The sequence below is a fragment of the Ursus americanus genome, chromosome 6 (assembly GCF_024610735.1).
Source record: "Ursus americanus isolate L20-20 chromosome 6, mUrsAme1.1.p, whole genome shotgun sequence".
Classification (NCBI taxonomy): domain Eukaryota; kingdom Metazoa; phylum Chordata; class Mammalia; order Carnivora; family Ursidae; genus Ursus; species Ursus americanus.
In genome coordinates, this window is record NC_142132.1 from 54,367,536 (window position 1) to 54,386,409 (window position 18,874).

The window sequence follows — 18,874 nt, forward strand, 5'->3', positions numbered from 1 at the left end:
GCACTCTGGCCCCAAGGACAAACAGCTCACGGTACGAGGCAGTGGCTCTCGTCTCCGTTACCACTGCCCTCTGATGGCTGTGAAGACCCGACACCCAGACTGTTGCAGCTCTGAGCCACAGGTGGGAGACAGGGAGGGCAGACAGAGGGTCAGAACGCAGACAGTACTAAACCCGCCACACCTCTGTGTCACTTTCCCAGACTTCCCAGCCAGGCAATTGGCAGGTTGATATTTGATTTGGGATTTAAAAAAGGAGGGGGGCGGGGAGGACAGGTTTTCTCAACTGTAAAATGACTACGGAAGCCAGAGTTTAACTGTTTTCCTCTGTGGGCCACTTAGGTCTACGGAAATATGCCAAGGACCTTGGATCGAATCTGTGTAACTGGGAAGGGGGACAGGAAACAGGGAGAGGAAATGGTCAGATGAAGCCCATCTTCGCATCATTTGGCACCCAGAGGAAGGAAGGGGAGGCCTCGGGGGCTGCGATGGGACTGCTGGCCGCCCCCCTGTCCGCTCATTGTTGATCCGACGGGCCCCATCCGGCGCGCAGCCTCAGCGCCGCTGCTTTCCTGCTGCTCCTGCAGGCGGTCAGATGTCCATCTCAAACTGGGCGTCATCCCCTAGGAAGATTCCGGGCAAAGTTCAGCACAAAAGGAAGAGCCAGGCAGTTCTGTCACTCCTCTGCATGAGGGCCAAAAAATAATCCAAACTCTCCCACTCTCTGCTATTTTAAAACAATTATTTGTTTGCTCTGGCCGGGCTTTTCAATCTGGGGCAAAAAAGAATGGCAATCAGACAACCCATGAGGAGTAGGATCTGGGGAAGAAGATCCGAGGGAGAACCTGCCCAGCGTCCCTCTGGCTGCAGGCGGCCCCAGCGGGAGCTCCTTGCCATCTACCATGACGGCAAACTCTTCTGGAGGCTCTGAACTCTGGCCGTGCTCTCAATCAACACTTTGTCCACGAAAAGCTCATTTGGAATTTGAGGAGGCAGAATGCTGGCTCCCGCACAGAGGTCGGGGGGTACAACCCGAGGTGAATCTCGGGAGCTGGCCATGTCCACCTCCCTCTTCTGCTTCCACAGAGACAGAGTGGACTCCTTATTCAGTGTGTGTGTGTGTGTGTGTGTGTGTGTGTGTGTATCACAGGCAGTCCTGGAAAATGGGGGAAACAAACCCTATTTCCCACTGCACCACAAAAAGGACATTCTTCTTGTAAGAAACAGGTCTGTCTCTGAAGGGCAGTGGAAATGGGGCCTGTTCGGGTCTGTTCTGTGTTCTGCGTGTTACTCCTAGTCCGGTATAGCCCAGGCTAGGCAGGACTTGAGACCTGGTTCAAGGACTCGTCTAAGGATTTCCTATGCCCTGAGTTTGGATTCCTCCCCACGCCCCTGCCCCCGGATCAGATTCGCTTATGATTTAGAACCCAGGATTTCCAGAACATTTCAGTAAACTCTGGTGATGGGAGCTGGGGGAGGTGGGAACCTTAGAGACATATAAATCCATGTCGGTTATAACCAAGGCATCCATTTTTCAACCTGTAGCCGACTGACATTTGAATTCCCAAAGCTACCCACTCGGTCCCCCAAACCGGCGTTCTCTTACCAACTGCATGCTTCCTGTCATGATTGTTCAAGTTGTTCAAATTGTTTACTTCTACTTTGGAGTCTTCGATTAAGGTGCCAGGGCTGGTGACCCCTGGGATATTGGGCAGGTGGCAGGGCGGGGTCTGAGCCATGGGAGAATTGCGACGATCCAACAGAAACTTTCGATCATAAATGATTCGGGTTCCTGGAAAACAGGGTTCAAGAGTCTGAAACAAATTAAGGGGCTATCAACATATAATATTACCTGGGAATTTATTTTAAATTCCATCTAAATCTAACCCTTGAGGGTTCACAGTTCAAGCAAAAAGGATAAGCTCTACCCTCTGCTGGAAGAGCGCCTTGCCCCCCTCTTCTGCTCATCTTTAAGGCTCAGCCCCAACATCACTTCCTTTACAGAAAACCTTAAAAAAAAAATTTCTTTCCCCCATATTACTCCATACACATCACCTATTACAGGTCACCTGTTTATCGCTTTGCCTCTCTAAAGGCTGTGACTTCCCTACACCAGGACTATGTCTGACCTTGGTTCTACCATTTAGAAAGTTTTAAATGAAGTAATAAACAAGTGAACGAATCACCAATAGATAGAGAGCAGCCTTGAAGTTAAAGGCTTTCCAAAGGCACGGAGACCAACATTCTTCCCAGACAGAGCTGTGGTAGAAGCTGGACCCTTCTCTATTTTACGAAACAACTTGCACCCCAACAAGCACTACCACAGTGCTCTACGACAATCCTTCTGAAGAGCGCACCTGACCTGATGAATAGTTAAGAAAACCTGCTGCTGCTATTTCTTCTGTCGTGGTCGGTCCAATGGACGAATGGCTATAAATAAGATCTACAACTAAGCGACAATTTAGAGATGCTTGACGTCGGCTTAGCGTAGTGGCCGCCTGGGGCCCGGCTCCCGACCCTAGGAGCACAGCTGGCTCAGTGATCAAGGACGTGGCCACCATTCAGTGATGTCTGCTGAAGGAGGGGAGAAGGGGGAATGGCCGCCCAGCACCCCCGCCACCCCAACAAAGGGACGTGGTCAGATGGAGGCATTCTGCTCACACTAAGCATAAATCCAAAAAAGGAAACGGTTCAGGCACGTAAGTGAAAAGCAGCAGTATATGAAAGCTAGACTGTGCGCGGTTACCCATCTAAAGAGGCGGAATCTAACTCCAACCGTCTGCTGGCCCTGCTTGCAGAGCCTCCAGTAACATGGGACAGCTACATCCCGGGAAACAGAAAAACAGAACAGCTAACCAATCTACCTGAAAAGTGAGGAAGCGGGTGGAAGAAAGCAAGGCATCTACTGCAAGAGGAATGGAATTCTGGAGTCTTCCCAAAGAAGAAGGAGATGGACATTTCATCTAAAGAGAGGATACTGACATTACGCTAAATAGCTGGAAAAAGAACTACAAACTCAGCGGTTTCCTCAGGATCCACACGGCAGTGGTACCATGACAGTTTCATGCAGATGCTAGTAAGTCCTCTCTCTTCAACTAGATGGAAAATAAGAGTCAAACTAGTGGTTTCTAGGTGAGAAAATGGCCGAGAGAGAGATTCTACCCTCCAATTTGCCCCCCGCATCCTTGCTCTTACAACCAGAACCAAGTGCTAAACATATTCTCCTCTTGGTACTATAAACCTGTCACAAGAAAGCATGACTCAGTGTCTCAGAATGGCAGCAATGTTCTCAGGTGGGCGTCCGTTAGCACATGCAGGCATCTCAAAACAAAACCTTTAAGGCTTTCCAACCAACTCCAGAGGAGATCAATTCTTTCTTACTCGCTAGTCCTGTTACAACTACACTGTACACACAATCACACTTACCATCTGCAAGAGGTGAGTATCAGGTATCTGGCTCTCAGCCTCTCCATGATCAAGGACTAAGAAAAATGCCTTGCCATATTATTAGGACAGTATTTTTGCAGGTATCTGCATCAGAATCCTCTGGGAAGCTTGTTTAAAAATATTCTCCCTGAATCAGAATCCCTCGGGATTAGAACCTGGACAGCCCTATTTTAAAGAGCAAACCAGAGGTGACATTGGAACCGAGCCCCCGGGGTGTAGACTCCCAGCACAGCCCACTCTGCACTCTGCCTCGGCACCTGGGACATCCAGAGTGGGAGCACGGTGTTGGAAGTGAACGGAGGCGGACGGTAACCGCCACTTCGGCACGAACACCGGGGTGAGCAGCAGACGGGGCGCCCGCCGTTTGCACGACAGAGGCCGCCCCACCAGCCCCAGAGCACTGCTGCACTGCTTCTCCAGAGGGACGCGGCAGGCTGGCGGTGCCGGTGCTGCCCCCTCGGGAGGGCGACAGACACCCGCAGAGGTGGTTTCTGTTTTTTGGTTTTTCTAAGTTTGCCAAGGCCTGAGTACTTGGGTCTTTTAGAAATTAGGTAATCCGTTTATTTTTGCTTACAGAACAGAAATACGCGGTTCTAAAAATTACACGAGCAGGCAGGTCCTATCATCCAAGCTCATTTCAGAATAGCAAAGGGGGCCTCGCTGGTAGTAAAAGGGGATGCCGGAGAGCATTGTCTCTGAAGGACAGCAGGGCACAAACCAGGTCAACAGCTCTAACTACTGGTAAGCGCCGGCTCTTTCATTTTTAAGGCTAAACGAGGTAGGCAAAGGCTGACAACTTCACAGAGGAAGTCTCGGGGTCCTAGAGTGGGCTACAATTAGCTGCCTATGTTTACTTTTAGAACGACTGAGAGGCAAAGGCCCACAGCCCATTTATGACAGGACTCACACCGTAAACCCAACCTTAACAGAGCAGTTCTGCATGCCTCGCTCCAACCCCTGGAGAACACCTGCAAAAGTTGGAAATCATCCGTCCCCCGCTGAAGAACACTCAAGTCTTCTGTCCTGTCTCAAATACAATTTTAGGACAAGGAAAGTAAAACCTTGACCTTCACCTCTTTGCTTTGAAAAATAAGGACTAGAGTAACAACTAAAAAGGCATCTGGAAATTATGAGGAATGAGTCATTCTGGATAGCAGAAAACAGTTCGACTTTTAAAAAGTGAATAATGCGAATTATTCTGGATGGACATTTTTCTTGTACGGATTTAAAACTTTTTACCACCTTAAACAGAAAACAACCCGCCCCTTGCTTGATGAACTGGGGTCACTTCTGAAGATCACTTCATAAACGAGGCTGTGGCCTACGAAGTCTAGGAGCCTACGCTCTTGATTTCCCCTCCACTGTACGGAATTCAAGAAGCCTGCATGTGCCCCTTTCCTCATTCCGTTTCCTCCCTCACTGCTAGGTTTAAGAACCCCCGTTTTCCCCCCAAGTTTCAGTCAGCTCGGACTGCCACACCAAAACACCATGGACTGTGTGGCTTTAACAGAAATTTAGTTTCTCAGTTCTTGAGAAGCCCAAGACCGAGGTGCCAGCGTGCTCTGTCTCTGGTGAGAGCTCTCTTTGTGTGTGTGTCGACAGCCACATTTTCAATGTGTCCTTAGAGGGGGCAGGGTGGGGGAGCAAGCTCCCTCCCTAGTGCCCCTTCTTATAGGGGCACTGATCCATCATGAGGGCCTCACGACCTCATCTAAACCTAATTACGTCCCGAGGCCCTGGCTGTAAAGGTCATCACATTGGGAGGCACACAATTCACCTATCCTAACCCAATGCTTCTATCCTTGTAGGGACTTTGCAACCAGTGATACGCTTATTAGAACACTATGTAAAATAAAGAGCAAAAGGGCTGAGAGGGGGCCCGATGGCTTTCCAGGGAATAAAGGGAAGGAGCTTTAGTGAATGGACTTTGCATATTTGCTGTGTCACCTCCACTTTTGCTCATGGCTAGGTTTCAAGAGTGAGGTTTCACCGTCAGACGTTCTTAGACTAACATTCAACTTGCAAGTCAGAACAAGATTGTTCGTACTTCTGCAGTATGCCAAGCTTGGAACTCTGGGAATGAGACGGTGGGGGGGGGGGGGAAAGCACAGGATAAAAGCAAGCTTTCTATTTCTAAATTATAGATTAGCAATAACATATGCATTAAAGAACTGTGATTGGACCAACTAGGAAACAAATAGCAGAGTCTACCTAAATGTGTGAGGTATAAGGGAAACTTGGAAGAACGTCTGCAACTCTGCAGAGGCGGTAAGATACCTTTTTTTTACAACTTTATTGAGATACAATTCACACATAATTCATACCACGTGTATAATTCAACAGTTTTCAGCAGAGTCACAGAACTGTGTAACCATCACCGCCATCAATTTTAGAACACTGCAACCACCCCCAAAAGCTAACCCGTACACATTGAACAGTCCCTCTCCATTGTCCTCTGACCCCTGCAGCCCTAGGAAACCACTGTCTTCTGTCTCTACAGATTTGCCTATCCCGGACATTTCATATAAATGGAATCATACAATATGTGACCTTTTGTGACTGTTTCTTATACCTGCGTATGTTTTCAAGGTTCATCCATGTTTAGCATTTCTCAGTTACTTCATTTCTTTTTATTGTCAAATATTCCATTACGTGCGTTTATCACATTTTATCAAGTAATCAGCTGATGGACATCTGGGTTGTTTCCACTCTGAGTAATGCTGCTATAAACATTCACGTACCTGTCTTTGTGTGGACATATGTTTTCATTTCTCTTGGGTAAGAGGAGAATTGCTAGATCATATGGTTAACTCCGTGTTTAATCTTTTCAGCAACCACCAGGCTTGTTTTCCAAGGTGGCTGCACCATTTTACACTCCCACCAGCAGTATGTGAGGTTCCTGTGTATACACACTGCAGCCACTTGCTGTATTTTATTATAGCTATCTGATGGCTGTTAAGTGCTATCTCGTTGTCGTTTGATTTTTTTTTAAGTTTTTATTTAAATTCCAGTTCGTTAAAACAAAGTGTAGTATTAGTTTCAGATGTACAATACAGTGATTCAACTTCTATACAACACCTGGTGTTTATCACAACAGGTGTACTTCTTAATCCCCATCACCTATCTCACCCCTCCCCCCACCCACCTCCCCTCTGGTAACCATCAGTTTGTTCTCTACAGTTAAGCGTGTTTCTTGGTTTGCCTCTCTCTCCTTTTTTCCCCTTTGCTTATTTGTTTTTTGTTTCTTAAATTTCACTGTGGTTAGATTTAATTTGCATTTCGCTGATGGATAATGGTGTTGAACATCTTTTCATATGCCTATTGGCCATTCCAGTGGACATCTTTGGAAAAATGTCTATTCAGATCCTTTGCCCATTTTTTAGTGGGTTGTCTGTTTACTACTGAGTTTTAAGAGTTCTTTATATTTATGAATACAAGTCCCTTATTCATATATGACTTGCAAATATTTTCCCCTATTCTGTGGGTTGCTTTTTCCCTTATTGGTATTCTTTGAAGCACAAAAGTTTTTATTTATTTATTTTTTTTAAAGATTTTATTTATTTATTTGACAGAGAGAGAGACAGCCAGCGAGAGAGGGAACACAAGCAGGGGGAGTGGGAGAGGAAGAAGCAGGCTTATAGCAGAGGAGCCTGATGTGGGGCTCGATCCCATAACGCCGGGATCACGCCCTGAGCCAAAGGCAGACGCTTAACTGCTGTGCCACCCAGGTGCCCCAGCACAAAAGTTTTTAATTTTGACACAGTCCAAGTTATGTCTTTTTGTTGCTTGTGCTTTTGGTGCCATACTCAAACTATTTGCTAACCGAGGTCATAAAGATTTGTGCCTATGCTTTTTTCTAAAGGTTTTATAGTTTTCAGTTTTCACATTTAGGTCTTTGAGCCATGGGGTCCAACTTCAGTTTTTTTGTGTGGATATCCAGTTGTACCAGTATCATTTGTGGAAAAGACTATTTTTCTCCCATTTAATTGTCTTGGCACCCTTGCCAAAGATCAAGTGGCCATCACTGTATGGGTTTATTTCTGGACTCTCAATTCTATTCCATTGATCTATGTTTATCCTTATGGCAGTACCATACTGTCTTGATTTGTAATAATTATTGAAATTGGGCTATTTTAGTTCTCTTAAAATTCCACATTAATTTTAGGGTCAGCTTGTCAATCTACACAAGGAAGCCAGCTAGGATTTTGACCTAAGCCAGCTTAGGTGTTGAACATGGAGATCAATTTGGGAAGTACAGTCATCTTAACAATGTTGTCTTCCAATCCATGAATGTGGAATGCCCTTCCATCTACTTAGGTCCTCTTCCATTTCTTTCAAAAATGTTTTGTAGTTTCCACAGTATAAGTTTTGTGTTCCTTTCATTAAATTTATTCCTATATATTTTATTATTTTTATGTTATTAGAAATGGAACTGTTTTCATTTTTGCATTGTCCGTGGAAAGTGTATAAAAATACAACTGGTTTTTGTATACCAATCTTGTATCCTGCAACCTTGCTAAACTCAGTTAGTTCTGATAGTTTTTTAGTGGATTCCTAAAATATATTTGGTTTTGAACGCAAAGCAAATTAATTCAGAAGACACCCTGAAGAACTGGAGTCTTAACTGATGCCACTAACGCTCTCAAATATGGCCAGGGGACATAGGAGGACAGAAGGGTAGCATCTTAGGTGTCTGAATTCTAGATCGCTGCAAGCTAAAAAAGTTTCACTGTAGCAGATATAGAGCAAAAATGAGGAATCAGCCTGGTAGTGACTAAGGATCTATGGTGTGATTCAAAGGCACCTGACCATTCAAAAAATCAAAACTATTCAAAGAAAAACATTAAGACTCAACTATGAATAAAATGGCAAGAAAAAACCCTTTGTTTCCTTTGTTATATATTGTGTTTACCATGAGATTATATTTATTCCAAGACAAAAACTAAAAAACCTACAATACTCAAGATCTCTTATATATGTGCATGCTCAGACATCTATTTTCTAAAGCAAGAAAACTTGCTGGTAATCCACATTTCATCCAAACTGCCCACCACACTTATGTCAGGCCAATTTCATGTCAACCAATGCAGCCACGAGTAACTAAAATAGAGTTAATCCTAAATTCCTGAAGAAGGAAAACAAAAGACCATACAAGAAACCCATACCTTGAATAATAACATATTAAAATGGGCCGTGGGTGCCTAGATGGCTCATTTGGTTAAGCGTTGGACTGTTTTGATTTTAGCCAAGGTCATGATCTCAGGGTCGTGAGATGGAGCCCCAAGTGGGACTCTGTGCTCAGCAGGGCATCTGCTTGAGATTCTCTCTCTCCCTCTGCCCCTTCCCCATGCACGTGCTCTCTCTAGAAATAAGTAAAATCTTTAAAAAAAAAAGAAAAGGGCCATGTTTTAGATCAATTGATGGAGTATAAAAAAAAAAAATTCTCTATTTCACCTTGACAATGCATGCTTTTCCTTCCAGTGAGTTTTCCACTTCCTTTTCTATGAAAATAATCATGCCACTTGGTTTTACATTGAAAAATTAAGAACCAAGGTATCATATATGCTATATACTGGTTTTCACTGTTTGTGATCAAACTATAATAAAAGTGAAGAAGATTACTTACAGGAGAGTATGTCAATGTTATAGGCCCGACACTGTCAAAATAATGAAGTTACCTACCAGAGAAGTAGAGACGGAATGGATGGTACACAGCAGAGAGCTTAACTGACAGATTGCAACACGGAGGTTTTGACTCTATTATTTTATATTTTAAAGGCAGCTATCAGAAGAACCAGAGATGGGGTGCCTGGGTGGCTCAGTCGTTAAGCGTCTGCCTTCGGCCCAGGGTGTGATCCCAGGTTTCTGGGATCGAGCCCCACATCGGGCTCCCTGCTCCGCTGGGAAGCCTGCTTCTTCCTCTCCCACTCCCCCTGCTTGTGTTCCCTCTCTCGCTGGCGGTCTCTCTCTGTCAAATAAATAAATAAATAAAATCTTTAAAATAAAATAAAATTAAAAAAAAAAAAGAAGAAGAACCAGAACCAATAATACTATCTACAAAAACTAGTAAATGGAGAGGGGAGCAGAAATGAGAGGGAGAAAGTAATGAAAGTGTTCCAGATTACTCATCTTCCATGACAGGGAATCAATGGTATTAGCTAATGTTAACAAGCCAAGAAATTGTGTGCCAATTGGTGGGTTACAGCAACAGCAATAACCCACAAAAGCATGAGAAACAGAAACCGTTAAAAAGTAGTTGTCTACTGGCATTTTACTTTGCATTTTAGGTGCTTCTGTTTTTCTTTTTCCATCTTACTTTTTTTTAAAAGGACATTATTTATTTGTTAGAGAGAGAGCAGGGGCAGAAGGAGAGGGAGAAGCTGACTCCCCGCTGAGCAGAGAGCCCAATGCGGGGCTAAATCCCAGGACTCTGGGATCATGACCTGAGCCGAAGGCAGCCACTTAAACCACCGAGCCACCCGGGCAACGTTTTCCATCTTATTTTTTAAATGTGCCTATATTACTTCAGTCTACATGTTTGGATTTCAGAACAAATAAGAACTTTTAAATCTTTTAACATTAGATATTTATAAAATTTTCTTTATCCCTAATGACCAGATACTAAGATAAATCTAACACCTTGACCCCATTGCTTTCTAGATGCTGATATTACCAGGAAAACATGAGAGTAAAACAGAGTTCCTTTGGTGGAGAACAGAAAGGAGGGGGGAAAAAGCTACTACCCTTTGATCTAAAAACTAGTAATTTTCAAAATGGCAAGGAACAAGAAAACCAATGAAAGAGGTCCAAAATTACGCTTGCCAAGACAGTGAGGTATGTAAACAAGGTCATTCAAGCCTAAGGGTCTCTTTCAAGACCAAGAAGCTTAGTTTAAATAATTAATCCAGGGATTATGCTATATACATTCAGGAAACTGTATTACCTTCAAATTAAATCACCGAGAGAAAGCCCACTGTAATGCGGTTACCTGAACAGGGCAGTCATTACTATATTTCACAGGGTCCCGAGCATGATGTTCTGTTTAACAATGGCTGCTTCTTGTATTAGAATTAAGCATCCACTCATGCAAAATGACAGCTCGGACCAAGTAACATCAAGTAACTTGCCCAAATTGCATAACTTGAGTAAGCTGGTGACAAAAATCCTCCAAAGGCTGAGATGGACCTACACCCCCATACGACAGTGTTCAAGGAGGAAGGGGGAGTGTGGAATTAAACAGGGCTTCCCTCGGGGGACTCTCCAGCCAAGAGAAAATCCTTCTCAGCAAACCCTTAGCAGACTTGCCCCTACACCTCATTTGGCCAGAACTGGGTCAGACGCACACCAGACCAGACACTGGGGGAAGCCGTGACTGGCAGCCATGGTGCATATCCTGGGGCTTGGCACACTGCCACGGAAAAAAAATGCTTAAACATCTATTCTTCACGGAGACTCTGAATGAAAAGACAAGACTCCTAAAAAGCTCTAGGCCAGATAACCCAGAGGAAACTAACAGCGGCCCAAGCCAGCCCCCTCCAGGGAGGCTGCTGGTGGCCAAACCACATTCAGTGTGTGCCACCATCAAACCCCTGAAGTGCTAATAAAATCAAGAGAGGGACAATTTTTTACATGAACAGAAGGTACAAGGGGAGCCTCAGGATCTTACAACTTAGTCTAAAGTACTATGGCGAATGGGAGATGTCTAAGGGTTGTGAAAAGCCAATCCTACTGTCCTCTGTAGAACTCCAAGTTTCAGTAACTGGGAGCAGCGATTTCCAAGATACTGTCAAAGGATGGCTCCTGGCCCAGTCACTCAGGACACGACGTCACAGAACACACACTTAGGCTGAAAGGGAAGTTAATGACTGTGTTCCTATTCTGAAGGTCTAGTGTTACAAGAGGCATAGAGAACATCTGGCAAAAGCCCGTCATTTTAGACATGAAGAAACTAATATCCAGAGAAGTCATAAGTATTTGTGAAAGGACACAGAGTGACCCAGGAGTCAGGACACCAACACAAATAAACTAGGTACACTAAACAAATCTGGTTCTCTTGAGTCTCAGCTGCAACATGAGTTGAAAAGATGATCTTTTTAGCTAGTACCAGGGCCAAAATGGTATACGAACCACAAACTAATCTTAAATAAATGTCAAATGATTTTTAGCCTTGACCGTCAAAAAATCGGGGTGAAAATAAAGTACATCGAATACGTCCACTTCTTCTTCTTCTTCTTCTTTTTTAGATTTTATTTATTTATTTGAGAGGGAGGGGGAAAGGGAGGGACAAGCAGACTCCCCACTGAGCAGGGAGCCAGACACAGGGCTCAATCCAGGACCCTGAGATCATGACCGAAGCCAAAGGCAGACTCTTAACCGACTGAGCCACCCAGGTGCCCCTCAAATACATCCACTTCTGTTTGGGCTTGAACATTCATCCCAAAATAAATCATCTCTACAAAAATGCCTTGCTCTGATTCCAGAAAATGCTGATTGGGTCTGCCAGGTTGCTGACTGTGTCCTGGATCAATTCTTTGGGTTAGATTTCCCAGATGTGGTTCAGCCTCTGTCTGTAATACTAACAATTAATGAAGGATCACTGCTATTGGTCTGGGGAAAACATTCAGATTCAAACCTGGCTTTTTATTCCAACTGTCTGTTTTCTTCCAAGGTTCCCTGCTCTTGGGCACTTATTTTAAAAAATAAAAATAATGCCTATCTACTAAACTAACATCTTCCACTTTTCACTTTCAAGTAAGGAGACTGAAGTCTATCGACAAAGTTTGTGAGAAGCAGGAGTCTACTGGAAAGCCCTGGTCTAAGTCACTGTTTTTATGTGCTGCCTATTCGTGATTCTAGGAACTTACTGACCAGAGAATAGTTTCATTTCAACCTAAAAGCAGCCTGACTCTGATATGAACAGTCTCTGGTGGTGACAGGGGCTCCTCTGAGGCCCAAATGATTAATTATTGAATCTTGAAATGAAGAATCACAAGGCTCTCACACTTTCTGAAAAGTGTCTCTTAACACCTAGAGAGCAATGGTCTGTCTACCTTCACCAGTAAATAGTGAGCATTTCTGCTATAAACAAGCCACTTCTAAAATAATTAGAACTGAATAAGGCCAGTTATTACCTTGATTCTAAAACCAAAGACATCATGAGAAAAATACACACTAATACCCCTTATGAATAGAGACACAAAAATCCTCAACAAAGTATTAGCACAACAAATTTAGAAACACATAAAAAGGATTATATACCATGACCCAGTGGGACTTATCCCAAGAATACAAGGCTGGTTCAACATCCAAAAACCAATTGACACAGTATGTCAAGTCAACAGGATAAAAAACAAAAAAATTACACGATCGACTCTGAAGTGGAAAAAAAAAAATGCATTTGACAAAATCCACCGCCTTTCACGATAAAACACTCAAAAGACTAGGAACAAAAGGGAACTTCCCCAATCTGATAAAGGGTATCTATGAAAAACCCACAGCTAACATCTTACCTAATGGTGAAAGACTAGATGTTTTCTAACACTGAGAACAAGTCAAGGGCATCTGTTCACACTATCTTGCCACCTCCATTCAACACTGTACTGAAAGTTCTAGCCAGAGCAATTAGGCACGAAAAAATAAAAGGCACCCAGATAGACCAGGCAGACATAAAGCTATCACTATTTACAGATGACATGCTCTTGTCTACTGAAAATGCCATGGAATCCACACAAACTGAATTGCATTCTCCAGTTCATTTGTCCTTGCTTAAGTTTTTACTTTCTTAAAAACACTCAATGAATTGAACAGCTTCAGTTTGTCAGGGCATTCATCCTGAAGATCTAAAAGATTATTTACTTAGATGTAAACGCTAAGGGATTTCTGAGCTTTTGGCTTCAAGCAATGGCCTAAGAACAGGTGCAGGGGGCCTTTAAAAACTAGCCACCCATGGGATGGACAGTTGCTGCCTGTTAAAACACAGGTTCGAAGGGGCCGTCACAAAAGGAAATTCCACGATGAACAAATTTGAAAATGGGAGCCTAGGCCTTGCCTATTCAGTTAGGTTGAACAAATGCAATTCTCAACTAACTTTTTTTCTATTATAAATGGAGTAGCAAACATCTTTTAAATATTATTGTTCATCAAAAGACTTGGAAGCCAAGAAAAAGTTCTGCCGTGCACCAATGAACTATTCTCCTGCTCAAACTGTCTTCTTCTCCAACCAGATGAACTAGCTTACTTCACATTAACTGTACCCTATCTGATCTGCACATTTTTACGCGCACACACAATCAAGCCTGCAGTGCAGTCAAACCATGCAAGACCCCTCTTTTTTTTTTTTTTTTTAAGTTAAGTAGGCTCCACACCCAACATGGGGCTTGAACTAACAACCCGGATGTTAAGAGTCACGTGGTCTACCTACTGAGCCATCCAGGTACCCCTTTGCAAGACCCATCTTATAAAACTGTTGTTAAGACTCCAGTCATGGGGTACCTGGGTGGCTCAGTCTGTTGGGCATCTGCCTTCGGCTCAGGTCATGATCCCAGGGTCCTGGGATTGAGCCCCGCGTTGGGCTCCCTGCAAGCCTGCTTCTCCTTCTCCTTCCCACTCGTGTTCTCTCGCTGTCTCTCTCTCAAATAAATAAATAAAATCTTAAAAAAAAAAAAAAAAAAAGACACTCCAGTCATAAGTCTTTCCTGAGTAACCCTGCGAGTGCCAGTTTACAGACTCATCACTTTTCCCTCTTCCTGTTGCCCACAACAGGCCTCAGCGAGCTGAAGGAGCTGTGCACAGGGCGTTCATACATGCTACACTATCAACTTGTAAGAGCCGTCTATCCTGGTCCCTCTGCACCTGACTTAGGACAGGCAGGGGCTTCCACATAACGCACTGCTATAGGCTCTGAGGACTCGAACTGCTGCCTCCCCCAGGCTCCGAATTCAAAGATTTGTGAGCAAAACATGCACCCCACATAAAAACTGAAGTACAGCTTCTTTAATATATACTTTGGCAGCTGATGAATATGAGACCACAGCTGAATCTCCCACAGAATGACAAACGTGTTAATAATGTGGGTTACTCTGAGGTAAGTAAATGCCGTCTTCCTCAAACACAAGGCGGAGGGACTGAACACCTCTCATTATGTTTTCACGTACTTCTCACATGGCGTAAGGAAGTGCTTTGGTTAATAACTGAAGCTAGGTAGCCAAATAAGTACATTTGTTGGTTCGGAAGGTTTTGGCCTAGAATAAACTCAACCCAAGGTCATGGAGTTCGAAATTTCACAACAGTCAGAAACTGACCTTCCTTCTCCATATCGACATAGAGCTCTATTGGTCTCCTAAGAAAGGAACCAGATTAAAACTTAGAGGACTCCTTGAAAATACTTTTATTATAGCTCACTCCAAGTGGATTATTTCCCCTTCTTCCTACTTTTCTCCTTTATTTCCAGACCCTTCCAATGGCCTTCAGGTAATTCTGACCCAATGAACCAATCACTGCAACTCCCCAGCTGGCAGAGAGGAAACACAGTAGCAGGAACAAGATTTTAGGCCATCACAGTTAGTTCCCCTCTGGTGCTCTTGTTATGGCAACAGCACTTTTCTACAGCTGATGAGGATGTTATGCAGGAAAAGAAAGGCAGAAAGAAAGGCTAAAAGAGTTCTTCTACATTTGTGCTCATTTCCCAGAGCACAACACTCCCAGAAGGAGAAAGTTCAGAACTTACAAAAGCATTAGGTCCCTTCCAGCTAACCAGACTGTTATAAAAGCGAAGACAACTGCAGTACCTTTCCCTTCCATTGAGGCTAGATGGAGCTTCTCAGAGGAAGAACCAAATATCCTCCTCACTTCTCCACAGGCAGATAAAACAAAGTAAAATAAAATCCAAGGGCATTTTTTTTTTTTTGCCTTGAATTTACTCAACAAAAATTTTCCTCCTCCTTAACAATGAAAACAGGTACTCTTCTAGCAATCTGAGAAATCCAAAGGTCAGAGCAAGTGTGTTTCCACACACCTCTCATTTCCTAAACCATGAGAAGGCAGTTTTGAGAAACCTTTCCAAGGTAGGCTGTAACCTCTGATGCCCAAAAAATAAAGGGCTCTCAAAAGAGAAAAAAAATCACAAGTTCACTATGTTGTGAATGTCCTTGCCCAGTCTGGTCATTTAGGGCATTCAGCACATCAACTGTTATCCCGGAATGCTGCAACATGTGTATGACACTCCAGAAGGTTTCCAGAAGTTTAAGACAGGACATGCTAATCCCCTTCCTTCCCACTAAATAGAGATTTCCAATGCAAGCTTACTATCACTTTTCTAAATGTTTTCACACCTGAAATATATGTTAGCACTGGATTCTATACGTTTTTTGGTTCTAGAACGAAAAATCTTATCAGTCCCCAACCCCCTTCAAGATTTTAAGATCACTGAGAGCAAGGACTGCATTTCCTACTTTTGTCTGTGGTTCTCTTTTGGGCAAAGCACTGCACTAGGCCCACAAAACTCATTAAAAATACCTAACCACATTAATTCAGGTGCCTGGAGGAGACCAACAAACTATCTACCCCTGGCTCAATTACATGGTGGGAGAGAGAGGAATGCAACAAGAGAGTTAAACAAACCATCAGAGGAGGGGAAAATTTCCAAAGGGGGACACATTAAATCAGTAAGTACTGTGCATCTAAACAGCACTGAGTTAATAGTGATTAAATCCAATCCCAACAGTGCTATATCCTATAAACACATTATGTGAGTCTTCGTGCTACAAATCCAAAGATCACAACCTGCTCTACCAATAAATACAAGTTCAATATAAGGGATGAGCTAAGACAAGTATTTAAATCTGAAACAAAAAACTGTGTACAGAAACTATCTGGAGACAGGTTAAGTGATATTTGAGAAAGCAGTAGTGACTGTAAGTTGGAAGGAAGGGTAAATGAATCAGTAATTCTGGCAGATTCTTTCCAAGCATTTTAGGAACTAATCCAGACTATGAGACAGGCTTCTATCTTTAAAGCAACGCTTAAAGACTGCCCTTATTTTAAAAGCATGGTAGCTCGGCTGTTTGAAATATGCCCGAAAGGTACCCCCTCTGTGGCTCTTTCATCAGAGGAATAATGATTAACATACAGCTAAAAGTTTAGTTCCTTCCCTGCATAAATAATAGCTGAGTGCGGTTGTTAACCACGATGTGTTCTCAACAGCTGGAAGTGTGGGCATTTACTGACCAGTACCACAAAGAATTCCCCAAGAAGTTATAAATTCCTTCCTATCACCTTGGAAAACAATATCCATTTCTTTAAAGCTGTCAGTTCAAGTTCAGGACAACTCTATCTGGAGCAGATACTGGTCTGCCAAAATCTTTCACGATCAAAAAGCAAGAACGCAGCATGCTCAGGGGCGGGCCTTGAACGGATCAGGTCAGGAGGGAGGGTTCTCCAGTACAGCAAGCCGCCTCACCAAGTCATCCCACTGTCCTGCAAAGTCAAAGCCTCTTTAAACCCAGCTCTCCAAAAATATTGATGAACTCCTCCTGCTTGGGTCATTTTAAAGTCTTCCAAGGCTGCCACCCATCCCCTCCAGTGGCCCGGACAGATGGCTCTGGAGAGCTCTCTCCTAGATTTTTATCCCTTGTTGTTGGCAAGAAGGTCTTCCTACTCTGGGCCTTGCTATTGTGCAACCAATTCAAGGATCTCTGGGGCCTAACCGCACCGGATTGGTTGTAGTACAACTGGTGAGCCCAGCCCACAGGAACGAAGCTAGCCATCTCCTCCCGCAGGGGCTGCCAGCAAAGTTCAACCCTCTAGAGAGAGGCCACCCCAACACCAAAAGAAGGCAAAGTTCCAAAGTTAAAATGAAGCGCCATCCCCTTCAATAAGGTCCCACAAGATCGCTCTTCAGTCTCCTCCCTCTGGAGAACAGCCCAGTCAGGGGACAGACAACCTTTGAGCTCCCTTTTCCCATGACCAATTCAACGTGGTTCACCTCCACCCCAGTGTTGTTCTTTGTAAACAGTTCCTGGTAATACTTCGAAAAGCAATGCTCGCGAAACTCTCCCTGCGCTGCCCCTTCTCGAGAATCAAGCGATCCCACCGATCCGGGTGCCCTTCTTGACAAAGCCCTCCTCATCTATCCCCAAAAGCGTCACCGCCAAAAACCGATCGTTAGGGCTGCCAGCGCTCTACTACCCCCACGTCTTTTCCGTTGGCTATTACTGGAGTATTATTTTATCATTCTCTCATTCTCTCCCCTAGCCTGGGCCTGGGGACTACCCCCGCCCCTCTTGGGGCCTCGTCCAGCAAGTAAACAATGCTGTCAAAGCAGGATAACGCTGGGCGAGGCGTCCAAACTCTGCATTCCAGCCTCCTCCTGCCCTTCTAAAAGCAGCAAAACAAGTCATCGCAGAGTCCCAGGAGCAAATTACTCTGCCCAGCTTCCTTTCTAAAAAAGCCCGGGAGAGAGCTCCAAAATCAAGCATTAATGTGCACAAATGCACGACATGCAAGAGGCAAAAGCAATGCAGACTCAGAACAAGGCCAAGTGTAGACGAATTTGCCCAGGAAGAGGCAGAGGGGGGGGAGAAAACTGGGTCGAGCGCGGAAAGCTGCCACGAAGCGGGAACTAGGGCTCCCCCCGCCCCCAGCGACGGGAGAGCCACGTTCCCAGAGTGGGCGCGCGCTGAATCGAGTTGCAGCCAAGAGAGAATGCGAAGTTAAGGTTCCCGAAAGCAGTCTCCCAGGGGCTTTGGCGGAACTAGGGAGGGGGGGGGCTTCGGCGGAGCTGCGCTGGCCGAGGCGGCCCCGCTTGGACACGCCCTGAATTAAAGGCCCGCGGCGAGAGGCCGGCGGGGACGCGGCAGAAGAAACGGGCTGCAGGCTCGGGGCCGCGGCGGGGCGGCCGGCGCTCACCTCCCGGCGTGGTGGAGAAGAGCGTCCCCCCGGGCGTGGTGCAATAGTCATGAGGTAGCTGCGCGGCGTCGCTGATGGGCACGGTGCGGGTGGGGATGGCGCGGCTCTGGCTGGGCTGGTGGCCGCTGCCGGAGGACGAGGACATGGCTGTGGGCGCGGGCTCTCGGGCTTTGTCCGGCGGACGGGCAGGCGGGCGGCGGCGGCGGCGGTAGCGGCGGCGGCTTGGGGCCCGGGCTGCTCCGGCTGCTCCGGCGAGCGGAAGGGCGGGCGGGGCTGGGCACGCTCCGCTTGCTCCTCGCTCGCTTCCTCTCGCTCCCTCGTCCCGCTCCGCTCCCGCCGCCGCCCTCTCAGCCGCCGCCGCCGCCGCCGCCCGATCCTCCGGCCTCCGCCAGCAGCCCCAGCAGCAGCAGCAGCGGCAGCAGCGGCGACGACGACGACCGGAAGCGGGGGAAGGCGGGAGCCAGAGGGAGTTCGGGGAAGCAGGTCGGCGGAGGTGACGTAAAGGGGCGGGGCGGGGCGAAGCGGT

General features: G+C 45.4%; 1 protein-coding gene across 1 annotated transcript; it reads right to left on the reverse strand.

The window, feature by feature from the left end:
• Window positions 1-127: 127 nt before the first annotated feature.
• EIF4EBP2 (eukaryotic translation initiation factor 4E binding protein 2) lies at window positions 128-18,807 on the reverse strand. The gene is made up of 3 exons (XM_045783689.2): window positions 18,349-18,807; window positions 1,604-1,789; window positions 128-620 (listed from the first exon to the last, which is right to left on the reverse strand). The coding sequence occupies exons 1-3, from the start codon at window positions 18,491-18,493 to the stop codon at window positions 589-591; spliced, it is 363 nt and encodes a 120-aa protein (XP_045639645.1). The 5' UTR covers window positions 18,494-18,807; the 3' UTR covers window positions 128-588.
• Between the last annotated feature and the right edge of the window lie 67 nt (window positions 18,808-18,874).

What these genes read in the sequence shown, in the direction of transcription:
- EIF4EBP2 (XM_045783689.2), bottom strand. Translation starts at nt 18,493, where the DNA reads ATGTCCTCGTCCTCCGGCAGCGGCCACCAGCCCAGCCAGAGCCGCGCC. An exon ending in CTTCTCCACCACGCCGGGAG is followed by an intron (nt 1,790 to 18,348) that starts GTGAGCGCCGGC and finishes CCTGTTTTCCAG; the next exon opens with GAACCCGAATCATTTATGAT. An exon ending in TGACAGGAAGCATGCAGTTG is followed by an intron (nt 621 to 1,603) that starts GTAAGAGAACGC and finishes GAATCTTCCTAG; the next exon opens with GGGATGACGCCCAGTTTGAG.